Source organism: Myodes glareolus, chromosome 6 (genome assembly GCF_982192425.1).
Source record: "Myodes glareolus chromosome 6, mMyoGla1.1, whole genome shotgun sequence".
NCBI classification, from domain to species: Eukaryota; Metazoa; Chordata; class Mammalia; order Rodentia; family Cricetidae; genus Myodes; species Myodes glareolus.
The window spans coordinates 26,429,243-26,444,387 of record NC_142031.1 but is presented as its reverse complement, the minus strand read 5'-3'; the positions used below and the strand labels follow the sequence as shown (position 1 = coordinate 26,444,387).

General features: G+C 45.4%; 1 protein-coding gene across 16 annotated transcripts in view; it reads right to left on the bottom strand.

Annotated features, from left to right (window-relative positions):
• Dysf (dysferlin) overlaps positions 1–15,145 on the bottom strand; it is a 204,419-nt gene that overhangs the window by 38,178 nt on the left and 151,096 nt on the right. For 8 of the 16 annotated variants that reach the window (XM_048416689.3, XM_048416691.3, XM_048416696.3 and 5 more), the window contains one exon: positions 12,029–12,091. The exons of the other annotated variants lie outside the window; for them this stretch is intronic. In XM_048416689.3, coding sequence (XP_048272646.3) covers positions 12,029–12,091 — 63 coding nt within the window. The remainder of the gene's footprint in view (positions 1–12,028; positions 12,092–15,145) is intronic. 16 annotated transcript variants of the gene reach the window in all.

The following is a 15,145-nucleotide window of genomic DNA, read 5'->3' as shown; positions in this document are numbered from 1 at the left end:
TTTTTATTTCAAGACAGGTTCTCACTAAGTTGCCTACACTAGTCTGGAACTATTGATTGTGACAACTCAACCTCCCAGTGACTGAGGTGGCTTAGGCTTCCTGCCGCAGCTCCTAGACAGAGATTCTCGTCCCAGAACATCCACTGGAATGAAACAGAAGAGCTGCTGGCAAAGCTCATTTCCCACCAAGGTTATAAAGCTAAGGTGAGGTCACCAGGTAGAAGCACAGCCCCTCTTCTAAGTGGAGCAATGGGCTGCTGTTTATGAAACTAAGTGAATATCCCAGACGGCACAGAAAGCTGTTCCTCTCTCAGGGAAATAATTTCCAGCCAGCCAGACAACAGAGTATTACGAGGCTCTGTACTGATGTTTAAGAAATAGTCTGAGCCTGGTATTGGTTGCCATGGTAACTGTTGCTGTTGACAGTGCCAACACCCTCAGTGTGGATACCCAATTTTGCTAACTCGGGTGTGACATCTTCACAGCTCAATTAACAACAGGATGTCAATTCCTGAAGTCTAAAAAAAACTGAGGACAATTTTCTCCTGACACACAAGCACAAACACACATGCAACATATAAGTCCTCAGGCTGACACAGACCAGATATGACTTCAAACCTCCCCTGTGCACAGTAAACCACTTGATAGCCTCAAAACCACAAAGACAGATGCCCAAATCCTGCTACCAATGACTCAGAAGAACTCTACACACTCACAGCAAACATCAATCATTTCCAGCCTCCTGTTGACACCCCCGGGACACTAGCCTCCTTGTCTGTAGAAGGGTCCCTATGCCATGCATCCTGCTTTCAAGCTGGATCAGCAGAGGGTAAGAGAAGGAAGATCTTTGGCTCAAGTGCTCTATTGCTTTCCAAGGCCCAGTAAATACACACACATGGGCTTAGGCAAAGACAGGGCCTGGTTATCTGTCAGCCTCTTACAGACAGGGGCCCATATGAGCAGTGCGCCTTTGGGGAATCCAGGCTTTCTGGCCATATCTGTATGAGATTACAGGGAACTGGACTTGTTGAACATGTAAGTACGGGACCAGAGGGAATCCAGGCTTACTATATAACTTCCTCTGAATCTTTAGCTAATTTTTATGTTGAGAAATGTGCCCCACTTGGGTAAGGGGCATGCATGGAAGCCAGGCGTCTAACCATAGGGGTGAGGGACCTGAGGGAGGCAGGCTGCTGACCACATGGGTGAGGAACCTGGGAGAAGTTGGGCTTTTGGCCACATGCATGAAGGGCCTGAAGAAATCCAGGTTTCTGGACACATGGGTGAGGGGCCTGAGGGAACTGGGCTGTTAGCCATTTCCGTACTCAGAAGTCTAAGTTGGACACAGCTTGGCTCCCTGCGGGTATCATGCAGAAGGCCTGAGAGAATGGAATCTACTCGGTGGGCTGAGAGAAAGAAGATTCCAGATGAGTCTTCTATCCTGTGAAGAAAGCAATGAACATCTCTAATTCGGAATCTGTGGCGGTTCCAGAAGGGCCCGGGGGACGCGGGAGCTTACCTAACCTTCGTTCTGCTTGTGGAGACAGCTTTGCTTAACAAGAGTTCCAGCAATCTACTTAAGAGAAAAAGTATTTTTGAAGGCCTTCCCGGGACTGCAGAAGCATCCATCAAACTACAGACACTAATATTAGCTATCTTAAATTCAATTTAAAAGGGATTTGGGGGGAGCTCTCTCTGTGCCAAAGTCAACCCACTTTCTAGTTACCGTGTGCCTTTTCATACGCAAAATCATGTTAACTTTTCAAATCTTTCTCAAACGTGTTACTCAGTGCTGATTTCCTGGGCCTCAGCTCCTGTAGAGATGTGTCGAAGTCACAGGGTGAAGGATGAAGCTTCACCAAGAGCCCCAAAGGAGCCTTGTGCTCAGCACAGAAGACTGCACAACTTCTAAGCCCCTTTCAACCCAGGCTAGGGAGTAGACCATGTGCCGGACCAAGAAGGGTAAGAAGGCATTATGTTAAATACTGAAGAAAGCCTCTGGCCAGTAGGGTGTCAGAGAAAGCTGTGAATATCCCTCTAAGAAAAAGAAGAATCTTTTTCTATGGAAGGACAAGTAGGTCCCTCATGCCAGGGGAAGGGCCCCTTGGGGAGGAGGGTGGTAACAGAGTGAGGGCAGACGCAAGGAGGGCTGGCTGGAAGGAGCTAGGGCTGCCTCCACCCTGATGGGGGCCTGGAGTTTGCCAGACGTTTCACCCCAGGCTGTCCCCCCTGCAGTGTGCACCGAGGGAGGAGGGGTGCACCCCCGAGGAGACCACAGGAATGCCAAGCAGGGGAAAGGCGCCCCGAGCCAAGGGCTCCAGCAACCAGGATCCAATATCGACGGGGTGACTCCAGCCCCCGTAACAGGAGAGACCGTAAAGTATGTGCTGGGCTTCCCAACCCGCACACACAGCAAATAACCAATTACTCCAAATAGCTAACAGATTGCGGCTCTGACTTCCCTCCCCTCGCCCCCACCCCACCCCATCCCTTCACTTGTCATTGATGGGCGATTTGTATTTGTTCAGAGAAAATGAGAGAATGAGTCACAAGGAAGACCCGAATGACACCAAGGACATCAGACACCAAATCAGAGCTCATGGGAGTCACGGAGATCAGCCTGCACCCACCCACACCATGGACAACAGGGATATATTTAATGGCAGAAGATTCTGTAACTTTCAAATGTCTGTAGTGATTCTAACCTCCCCAATGCCGTAAGTACATGTCCTTAGGAAACCTACACCTATCTTCCTTAGCAGCTCAGCTGATAGATACAGGAATAAAGTAAAACTAAGAATATGGAGTCTGGGGAGATGGTGAGTCAGTAAAGTCTTGCGAGCGTGAAGATCTAAGTTCAATCCCTCGAACCCAGATAAGAAGCTAAGCATAGCAGCACTGTAATCCTTGTGCTGGTGGAGACAGAAGGCTCGCTGGGGTTTGCTGGCTGGCCAGGCAAGCGTCAGGTTCAGTGAGAGGCTGTCTCAAAAAAGGTGGAGAATGGCTAAGAAAATGTCTGACACAGACCTATGACCTCTCTATAACACACATGCGTTTGCACACAAATACAGACACACATACACAATGAACACAGTTAAAGTTAACTCTCAAGTTCAGAGGAGCAGCCTCGCAGCTCGCAGCTCGCAGCTCGGAGACGAACAGCCGCTGGAAATGCTCCTTGCTTATGAGCGACGCCCCGTAACTGATTGCTTTGGTCAAAAAACATCTACTTCAAAGTCCTGGGATAAATTGCTGTCGAGACTCATGAATCACAATAAGACATTCTCTCCAAACTTGGAATTGAGGGAACTAAGGCTGTTCTTGGAGAAAGTGACCTTGAGCTAATGAGTGCTAGGTCAAGACAAGGAGAGGCAAAAATCACCTCAATAGGAAAGAATGTCCTCTCATAGAGTCTTACTTCTTAGTGAGAAGAACGTGAGGATAGAAAATGAGAAGCAAGTGAGGGAGAATGGGGAAAGAAGCCAGCCTTGAATAGTGATAGTGTTTGCACAAGCATCATCAGAGAAGCGAGGCTCTAAGCAATAAAGCTGTCCCCACTTTCAGAGATAAATGTGTCTGCCATTCTTGGTCAGCTACCATTAAATTTCCTACCCACTTCTAAACACAAGTTGCCTCTCTACTTGTATGGCCTACATGGAGGCCATGAGCCAGACCAATGTCCAGGGTCTCGTGGACCAGGCAGCCATTGTTCTCCCTGCAAATGCAAGCTGGGATTCTTCATGTGAATGCTTGAACAGGCTTAGGGGATGACACAAACTTTAGAATCTCCTCAACCAACACTGTAGGAATTTTCCCCAAGTGAGATTCCTGCCCAGATGGCCTAGTGTAAAAAGTCAATCCTGCTTTGCTTAGGAAACCCTTACACAGAAATCCATTAGCAAGGACTGTGGCTCTGACTTTGTTCGATAATGCTGGCTGCCATAGTAAACACACAATCTTCAGCTCACAGAAAAACCCATGGTGAGTGCCTGTGGTTCTGAGTTCGTTCTGATTTCTTTCACCCCGTTGGATTCCCAACTGGCAAAGTAAAACTCTAGAAACTCTAAACTGTCTAACATCTTTTCTTGATCTGAGTTGACTTTTAAAAAGGTCTGTATGTTCAGGGACAGACTCTACCTCGCTCCCAGTGCTTAATGAGCAAGAACTTCAAGAACTGTAAGGCTAAGCAAAGGACAGGATGATGGCATTGAAGGTCGAAAGGAGGAAACAATCTGAGGACTGAGAAAAATGTTTCCCTGAGCCAAAGAGCCACGTCCAAAACAGAACAAATGGCTTTGTTCGTGTTCATGGGACGTTTGAGAAGATGCCACTGACGGGAATTCAGAGCGCCGGATCCTGGAGGAGACAAAACCTGCTTGATGGAAAACAGGACTGTCAGATTTCAAATTGAAACAGATTTTGATTTTCAACTAAAAGACAAAGAAGACAACCAGAGAAGTCTCCCCAGCAAGCTCGTCACATCAATAGGCATCTTTAAAGCCTTGATCCACTCTGGAGATGATGAGGGCACAAAGAAAACCTTTAGCAGCAAACAAGAAAGGAAAAAAATCCAGAGAAATGAGGAGCCAAATGCATACTGACTATGGGACCCCCAAAGCCATGGCTGAACATTTAGTTTGAAGTGAATCTGGGTTTGTAGTGTCTCCAGGCTTCTGGTAAAAGTAAACACACATCCTCTCTGGAAGAATGTGACTTCCATCCAGGCCTCAAAGAATTCTCAGATAAAGTTCCAAAGAGCATGAGTTCACAATCAAAAAATAGTACAACGCATGAGGAACAAGACGCCGTGAGCCAATGCCAGTGAGGATCAACCCTCTGCAGGAGCAGACCCGTGAGAACAGAAAGCAGAAGTGTTGGAAATCACATGTGAACCAAAGGACCCTCCAGCAAACAAAAGACAGACTGAGACCTTCAAAACTAAACAGACTGCAGAGAAAAGAACGTCCAAAAAAATACGTACATCTTGAGATGACAAACTCAGTAAACTGGGTTAAATATCAGATCAGAAGCAAGTACCATCAAATAAAGAGAAGATGGACCTTTAGAAATCTGCTTAAGTGTGACGTCAAGAAACAAACACGGGGGCTGGAGGGATGACTCAGTGGTTAGGGGCATGCCCCACTATTACAGAGGACCCAGTTCACACAGCAATCTGGAACTCCAGTTCCAGCAGGATCCAATCCCTCTGGCTTCTTTGGGCACCTGCACTGCCATGTACGTACCCACACACAGGTGTACACACATACACATATTTTTAAAATAAAATAAACATTTTTTAAAAAAAATTTATTCCCAGGTCTGGAGAGATGCTCAGCAGTTAAGAGTGCTCGCTGCTTTTCTGGAAGACCAAAGTTTGGTTCCCAGCACCCACTTGGTATGGTTTACAGCTGTCTACAATGTCAGTGCCCTCTTCTGGCCTCTGTAGACACTTGCATGGGTGTGTGCGTGTGCGTGTGTGTGCGTGTGTGCATGCACATGCACATAAATAAATAATAAAATAAACCTTTTAAAAAGAAGAAATTAACAGAGTAAACCTCAGTTTCTGCAGGACCTCTGGGTGGTCATAATCTGAAGATGTTCAAGCCTTTACCTATGGTTATGTATAACTTGCATATAACCTACACACATTCTCCTGCATACTGTCAATCATCTCTATATTGTTTGTAATGCTCAGTGTGAAACAAATGTCATGTAAATAGCTATTAAACTGCATTGCATGAGGAAATTAATGTGTATGTCCCATGAGCAAAACCATTTTTCAAACATTTTCAATCTGTGTTGTTTATACCTGTGGACGCGGAAGTCACAGATAAAGTGTCAGATGTAACAAGCAAACTTAGCTGGCACGGAGGACTGAGATGGTCCATGGCGTGTCTCCTCAGAGTTACAGAAGGAAAGGGGGGAAGAACAAGGCCTAGATAACTCTTGAAGGGATGACAATTGAGAACTACCCAAAACCAATGAGAATGGCAAAGTCTTCAGAGAGAGACACTGTTGGCAGAAATGATGTCGGCGAAACTGGAGTCTCCAAACAGGGTGAAATAAAAGTAAAAGTATTCTCAAGCAATTAAAAAGCAGGAGAGACTAAAATAAACTGATTCCCACATAATAATTTCAACAGATTCTACTTAAAGAAAAGGTAAGGTAAGAGAGAAGAGGCTGATACACAGAATAGTAAATTTAACATAGCTTAAAAAAAGCTGATTACTTAAAAAAAAATAAAAACAGACCTAAATGTAGTTTACAAGATGAAACTGAAATGTTCAACAAACATTTCAGTGTGAAAGTATTGGAAGAGAATTCAGTTCTTAATCATATTCTGGAAGAAGCTGCACATGTGAATTAAATTTACACTTTGCTACATCAAAGATGCAGGTTGAGATTATTAAATAAGGCCGGGCAGAGGTGGTTTACCCTTTTAATCCCAGCACTCAGGAGGCAGAGACAGGCAGGTCTCTAAGTTCGAGGTCAGCCTGGTCTACAGAGTGAGTTCCAGGACAGTCAGTACTACAGAGAGAAACCCTGTCTCAAAAACCAAAACAACATTAAATGAAGTTGGCAGGTGGCACATTTATTGTCCCTTGATTCAGGAGACTGACAGGAAGACCTCAAGCAGGGCCAGCCCGGGTCAGCTAGTGAGAGCCTGTCCCAAACAGCAACAGAAGGAGCTCTACACTAGTCACACAGCATTACAGGGGCAGATGAGAGGGTAAGGACAGCAGATTCTTATATCTGAAAAAAGAGAGTCTGGGAGATACAACTCATCGCTAAAGTGTTAGCTTGGCAAGCTCAGGGTCCTGAATTCAATCCCCAGTTCCAGGGGAGAGAAGAATGGATGATGGAGGGAAGGAAGAATGAGAGAGAGAGATAAAAAGATAAAGCTAATAGAAACACAAAATAATATGGCAAAAACATCAAATAATCAGTAAAAATTGACAGGCTGATACATTTTTAAAGAATAGAGAGTCCAAGTACAGTGGTACATATCTCTACTCCCAGGCCTCATGAGGCAGGGGCAGGTGAATCTCTGTGAGTCTGAAGCCAACCTGGTCTACTTAGCAAGTTCCAGGCCAGCCAGGATTGTATCCCTGTGTACTGTGTACAGTAAACTATAATATATATTATATATGAAATGTGTATAATATTTTATACACACACAGCACAAATTGCTCTTGCAATCCAAGTTAAGTTCCCAGCACCCATGTTAGGAGGCTCACAGCCACTGTAATATGGCTTCTGGAGATTTAGTGCCCTCTTCTGGCCTCCACAGGTACCTGCATTTATGTGCACATACTCACATTCAGACTCACACACATAGTTTTTAAAATTAAACAAAACAAAGAAACCCAGGTTTTGATAACACATTAACAAAGTGTCCTAAGTTGACATGTAGCCTGTAAAACACATTTGAAGGACACACATTCTTCAGGCATACACAAGCAGGTCATAAAAATGGACCTTTTCCTGGGCCATAAAGGTCACACCTAAGTATTATTACACACAGACTACACCCTCTGGACCACAGTAAAACTAAGCTAAGCCAGTATCAACAACAAAAGAAAGATAGATTGAAATATAATTTCAGAACTTCCAAAATGTTTTTAGACAACTCAGGTGTCAAAATGAAATAACAGAAATAAGAAAATATTCGGAACAGAAAAATGGCAAAAATACTGCTCACCAAGTCCTGTGGGAAGCATAACACAATACTCAACAGGGAATTTTATAGCCTTGGATGTTTACATAGAGGTTAAAAATACAATAAACACCCCAAAGAGGAGGAAGGAAATAATAAAAATATTAATCAGCTAGGAAATAAGGAAACAAAACAGAAGATCAACTCAAAAGTTGACTCTTTGAAAATGATTAAAATAATCCGACAATGTGTAGCAAGAATAATAAAATAAAATCCCGAGAATAACGGAGACATGGCTAGATGGAGAAGAAAAACTAAAAAAATCAAGTGGGCATTACAAAAAAATTGCCATGCCAATATTTGGGGGGAGGGAAATGGATACATTCCTGTAAAATATAAATCACCAAAAGTGACTCACCTAGAAGCAGAAAATCTCAGAGGTCCTATAAAGATTCTTCAAATTACAAAAGCAGTTTAAAATATCCCAAGAAGAATGCTGAGTCTAGACAGCTTTGCAAGTGAATTTGCCAAACACAGGCAATGATGATGCCAGGCTTACTCTGTCTTTTTAGAGACCAGAGAAAGTTCACTCTCACCCAAGCTTCTTGTAAGATGACTATTGCCTAGACTCCCAAGCCTGGAGGGCATAAAGGAAGACTTCTCAGGCTGTTCTCATTCACCAAAACTGAGGCCAAAAAAAATCCTGGGGCCATGCACGTGCCTTAAATCCCAGCACTCACGAAGCAGAAGCAGGCAGATCTCTATATAAGAAAAAAGGAATCAAAGGCAGACAGAACTAAATATTTGCAGATGGAATCTGCAACACAGAAAAAGAAAAAGTGTCGTGACTAAGTTACTATGTGAAGTTGTTTCAGAACTGAAAGAAAAGGAAAACAAGTGGAAGTGATTCGGGAAATGGTCAAAGGAGAAAAATCACAGAACCATTTCCACAGCTACACAAAAAGCATTTAGTAAAACAGCGTTTCTGATAACAAAGGTTAACTATAGAGATGTCTCTCAGCTCATCTGCTCCATACCCCTTGATGAGCTAACACAAATAGGAAGAGGAAAGAATACTTTCAATAATCAATCACACAAAACACCCCCCTAGAGGTCCTAGCCAGTGCAACAAGTCAGGAAAAAGAAACATTAAAGATAAAAAATACAAGAGAAGAAAAGTGGTTAGTCACAAATTACCTAACTGCCTAAAACTCAGAACACTTGAGTCAGGAGAAATGATAAGGGTCTTAGTAAAGGTTTTGAAAATAAGATCAGCATACATGAGCGACGATTTCATTCACATATAAATAACAACTTACTGGAAAATGTGCCTCTTAAAGAATAAGGAACAGGGCCAGCCTGGATATGTCTCAGCAGATGAACAGGTAATGAAATTGTGGTGCATCTACGTGATGGAGCTTTATTCAGCTACAAAGGAAAGCAAAATTGCTTTCTGGAAAATGGATGAGTCTAAAAAGTGTAGTTTTAGCGAGTTGATTCAAAATCAGACTGAGGAAAAAAAATGCATGTTCTCCTTCATATACATATGCAGACTTAACCTTCAATGTATACACACACACACACACACAGAGAGAGAGAGAGAGAGAGAGAGAGAGAGAGAAAGAGAGATTAAAGAAGTCAATCCTCGGGCGGCAGAGACTGCCCAACATGGGAAGCAGCAGCGGCAGGTGTGGAAGACACGTGGGAAGCTAGTGTGACTCTGGCATCAAAGCCGAATTAAGACAGCCCAAAGCCACACTAGCAAAGGTGCAGAAATTCTAAATAAGAATCAGCAAGTCTAACTCAAAGGTCTATGAGAGGATTTCTCTTGCCCGGGGTGGACAGACACGCTCCACAGTCTGTCCCACAAAGGCCAGTGCCAGGTGAAGGCCGGCAGCTGCTCCTGCATACCCTCAGTGGTTCCCGGCAAGCAAGCTGTGTGTGTGACCACAGTCAACTGCTTCCAACCTCCTCACACCAGCTGCACTAACAATGTAATGACACAAATATGACCAAAAAACTATAAAATTTGAATTTAATGCTTTCAGCCTTTTTTTAAAAAAAAAAAAAAAGTACAAACAAAATGGCGTGAAGATGCCAGACAGATCTTAAATTTTCGGAGAACCCCACATTCAGATGTTTCCGTAGCACCATTACACTCTTCTCAAACATTAATAAACTAAAGGCTAAAAATCACAGATATTACATGTTGGCCGAGGTTTTAAATGAAAGGATAGCAGCTCCTCCATTCAGCACATCCGGAGCCAGAGAGCTTGGCTGTGTCGGGTGACTAGAAGAGGAGCGAGCACACTTGGGGGAGCCTGCACGCCAGTGTTCAGTATGTAGGAGCCTAATGGTCCAGTCTAACCAGCTTGTCCAGCCAGCCAGCTGACTTTTCGCTTGTCTTAGAGAAGCGGGTTTCAGCCTGAGTAAGCTAGGAACTCTTGACAGATGGCAACCTCGGATTTACCCCAGGAACATGGGGCCTTTGCTCTTTATGTTATCAGAATAACGTATAGAAAAGCATTGTCTTGATAAATACCAAATGATACTGATAAGATTAAACACTTAGACTTGTTTTTCCTTGCGGGGGCGGAGAAATGCACAGGTGTACGTGCAGGTACACAAGGCCATGTGCTCACGTGCAGGCTGAAGAAACACGTCACATATCCTGCTCTGCCACCCTCCACCTTGTTGTCTTGACACAGGGTCTCTCACTGAAGCTGGAGCTAAGTTGGCACCAACCAGCCACCCAGGGAATCCTCTTGTCTCTGCTAGCCACACCCCCCCCCCCTTCATTGGTCATAGACCCATGTGTCCGTGCCTGGCTTTTTATGTGGATGCTGAGGATTTGAACTCAGGTCCTCATGCTTGGGCAGCAAGCACTCCTATCCACTGAGCCACCTTGCCAGACTTCATTTAAATTTTAAGCTATTAGAAAACCAACAGTAAAAAAAAACAAAATCTCGGCAAAGCCAGGACTATCTGAAACAGCGAGTTTTTACCACAACTAAAAGAAAGTAACAGAACCATTCTCATAAATTAATGGCCGAGTAACTTTGCTCAGTGTCACCTCTACTGTCAAATACTGTTCTGAAATGGGGAATAATAAAGACACAACTTTGAGGAACAAAGCCAAGCTGGTTGAACAGTCTTATCCACCTAGACATTTTCTTAAATCAATAAGGGCTGGGACAAGGGCTTAATAAAGAGATGGCTGGATGTAAGTATACAGAAGTACTGCTCTGGGAGCTGGGGTGTAAATCTGGGTAGGAGCGCTCGCCTAGCATGCACAGGGCACTGGGCTCAATTCCTGGATCAGAGAGAGAGAAGGAGGGGAGGGGAAGTGAGGAGGGGAGGGGAGAGGAGGGGAGGGGCTAAAAGAAGAGGGAAGAAGGAAGAAGCATTTCCTAGCAAGAATTACAGTCACAAAAAAGAAAGATATTCCACTGAGAATAGTAATAAAGGTTACAAAATATCTAGGGATAGATTAAATGACCTGACCTACAGATAATGAACTAAGCTTTCTGGGAATGTAAGGAGAACAGCAGTGAGAGTTGGCAAATTAAGTGTCCAGTGATGAATAGTTGGCCCTTCCAGAGGCTCCATGAGACATTCGGCCATATCTAATGTGTGTGTGTGTGTATGTGTGTGTGTGTGTGTGTACATATATAAATAGTGGGAGAGCATTTACACTGTATTTTAAAGCTTTTTAAAGAAGATATAAGAAAATGTAATATGATTGCAACATTGTAAAACTCGAGGTATAAACAAGTACATAAAATATACCCAGGAACACGGCATGTCTAAACAGTCTTAGCAGAGAATGGAGATGCAGATAGCTTTACCTCTGCCCTGCACTCTCTGTGTCTTCTGTGTTTCCCACAAAAGATAATTCAGAAAGAAACCTGAACCACAGAGATCATCAGAGGCAGAAAGAAAGTAGCCCTGCTGGGCACTGCAGGGCTGACACTGGCAACCACTTGGGTCTCAGGGTACACAAGGACCCACCAGGAGTCCTCCACCACGCCCACACTGGTATTGGGAGAAACAAGAAAGGCTAGCTACTGCCGTCTGAAAAGCCTTCTCAGGCCCAGGCCCCGAAGGGCAGAGTTGAAGCTAGGGGCACGCCTGCTTCCTCTGGCCCTTGCAGCCACACTGAAGCCCAGCCCACAAGCACTGGAGTAAACCAGGACTGAAGTAAGGCTCAGGAGGAGCAGGACATCGACCAGAGGCAGAGATTTATGGGACTGCACCCCAGAACCTTCTCCCCACCCCTCCACGGTTGCACCATGCACAGGAATGCCTCCTCTCCTCATTATCCCAGATGTGCCAGGAAAACCGAGCCAACAAATAATAAAGAATACCTACATGAGGACTGGACGGAGGAGACCTCAGGTTAGTTGGGGTCAAGCTTGACAGCCCATCTGCGAGCTACAAATTAAACAAGCCAGTTAGTGATAAGATTTGAGAACCTGTGACAGGAAAGGTTGGCCAGCCTGAGGGAGCAGGGCTCTCCCCCCCCTTCCCTCCAGGCACCCTCTGTACCAGCTTGGACAAGCCCAGCTCCATGACCCAACCATTTCTGTGACCTCCCTGAACCGCAATGACCCAGAGCAACAATGAACGACAAGTCAGGGTCTAAATGTGAGGAAGACCATGCTAGCCTATCCAGTCTCCTGCTGCGACCTAACTGCCTTTGGTGCCACCTGTTCAGGTGCCACCTACTCAGCCACTCTCCCTGCCTTTCTCAAACCTACCTGCTCCAGAGACATTTCCAGTCCTCATCATCTGCTCCCTCTGTCACTAACCCCCATACCGAGCAAGGGCAAGATGCCCAGCCTTGATCCTCCAGAAGCTGGGGGCCACATGGTTCCCCGGATGCACACAGAGGAAGCTGAAGGAGTCTCACAGTGCACCCCTGCTGTTTGTCCTAGAAATGGCTCCTCACCATAAACCCTCAGTTGCATCTCTAGGACTGTAATTTAGTGTTTTACAGGAGCACCTCAGACATGCCTGGAGGCCATGGCAAGAGGCCAAGGTGAGAGGGTAGGGCTCGTGCAGGTGAACAGCTAATAGCAGGAGAACAAAGCAGGGCAGAGGGGAAAAAAATCACACAGCGGATCTGAGGTGGGGGTGGGGCAGCAAACAGGTCCTGCCACAAGAGAAACGGGAGGTGAGGCTGAAGAAGCCAGGAGTCAGTGGGGACCCACAGCCACCAGCATTAGCCTTCCTCTTCAGTGACCCAGAGACTCTGAGAGGACCCTGGAAAAGGTGAAGCCCAGGCCAGGCTCCCTTCCTGTGCAGGAAGAATGGTCAGGTGCAGGGCAGAAATGAGGAGACCTGTTGAGACCTGGAGTGGGGGGTTGACTCCCAACCCTCTCTTCTGTGTAGGAAGCATCACTGAGGAGCTCTGGGTCCCAAACCTGAGAAGGCAGCCAGATGAACTGGCAACCAGCCAGGGCTGCTGCCAATACTGGGTACGGTAGGACCTTCCAGAACATACTTGTGCGTACCTCCAGCAGCCCCCAGAGGGCCAAAGATGACTCTGCCCCTCCCCTTCTTGCTCTGACCCCTCAGAGGCCTCACTGTTATTTTGAAAATGTTCCTTTTTAAAGAAGGTGAGAGGGGGACAGGCAGGTCACCAGAGCAAAAGAAACACATGTAGCTAAACATAGCGCCAAAGCTCCATACAGCTGCAGAAATTACACGCTCCCCTTCGGGCTGAGGCCATAATTTGCTGCTCCAATTCTGGGACTGTGTTTCCACCTTCATGGTAGCCTCAAGACTATATCTGGAGCAGTGAGCTCCAAATTAGCCTGAACCTGAGAGCTGCCCACATCCTAGGCCATCATAAGAGAGAAAGTCCCCACCACTTTCTTGAGGCTCCTCCATGCCACCTTCTAGCTGTGACCTCAGTAACACACATACCACCCATATGTACATGCATAGCACCTTACCACATACACACACCTCACTGCAACACACACACACAGTCATACACACATCTACCACTGACATATCCACACATACCTACAATAAACATACATACTACCTTAATACATACACACACTGCCTTACCACATGCATACACCACTTGACCACACACATACCAACTTTATCACATATACACACATGTTACCTCACCACATGTATGCACTATACTACACACATCACCTTACCACATGCATACACCACCTTACCACATACATACTACCTCACCAAATGCACACACACACACACACACACACACACACACACCTTATCTATATATCCCTTATATACACAGCATAACCTTGCTGCTAATCTAAAACCTGCATGGAACACACACACAAATATATACCCCTGTACAAACACCACATATATAAACACACATACACACCCCAACAACCAGTCTGAAACCCACACAGAGTACACACACATATGCATGCACACACACACACACATACACACACACACACATACACACACATAAAGCCTTACTATGTAAACACACATATCACCTCTCCAAAATGGCATGTTCCTGCCAGATGGTATGTTCAGTAAGAACGGGGCCCAGGCCTCTCCCATCAAAGCAAGCTGGTTCCTCTTTCTCCTCCTCCTTTTCTTGTCTTCCTCTTCCTTCTGCCATCTCCTGACCTAGACAAGGCCAGCCTTGCCTGTGTGGCACACCTCCAGCAGCCCAGTTCCTGGCCACCCACCTCTCTGCCCAGAGCACAGGCCTAGCTCTGGCTCTGACTCTTGCTCAGGCCCAGCCCAGGGCCCCTCATGCCAGGGCCAGGAGTCTGTCCAGCCTGGACCTCCTCACTGTCTACCTCTGGCTGTGTTTAGAGCCAGTAGGGCCCAAGCAGTCCCTCCTTATCTAAGCTTGTGGACACTGAAGGTGGCACAGAGACAGCAGTAATCCTGCTGGGAAGCCATGTACTTAGTGGCAATTCAGACAGACCTGTGATGGGGGCAGGAAACAGAAGCTGGAAAAGGGCAAGACAGAGATTAGGACTGACTTAGCTACAAATACCCACCAACAAGGAAGACAAACACAAACTTGCACTGACATCACTATGGAGCCCTCTCAAAGTTCCACTCAGTTTTCCTGTTAGGAAACGTTCTTCCTCAGACCCACATAGAAAATGGGCGAATTATCTGCTTATTCTCCAATGCATCCATCCATATATACATATATACATAATTCATATACCCATCCACCTACCAATCTATTCATCTATTCAACCATCTATCCATCTACCTATCTATCCATCTATCTGTTCACCAATCCATCTACCTCTCCATCTATCTACCCAGCCACCCATCAACTTACCTATCCATGAATCCATTCATCAGTAATCAACCTACTCATCTATCACCCATCCATCCATCCATCCATCCATCCATCCATCCATCCATCCATATGTCCATCCACTCATCCATGGATACCCATCTACCTACTCATTTGTTTATCCATCATCAATCTATCTATCCACTCATCTA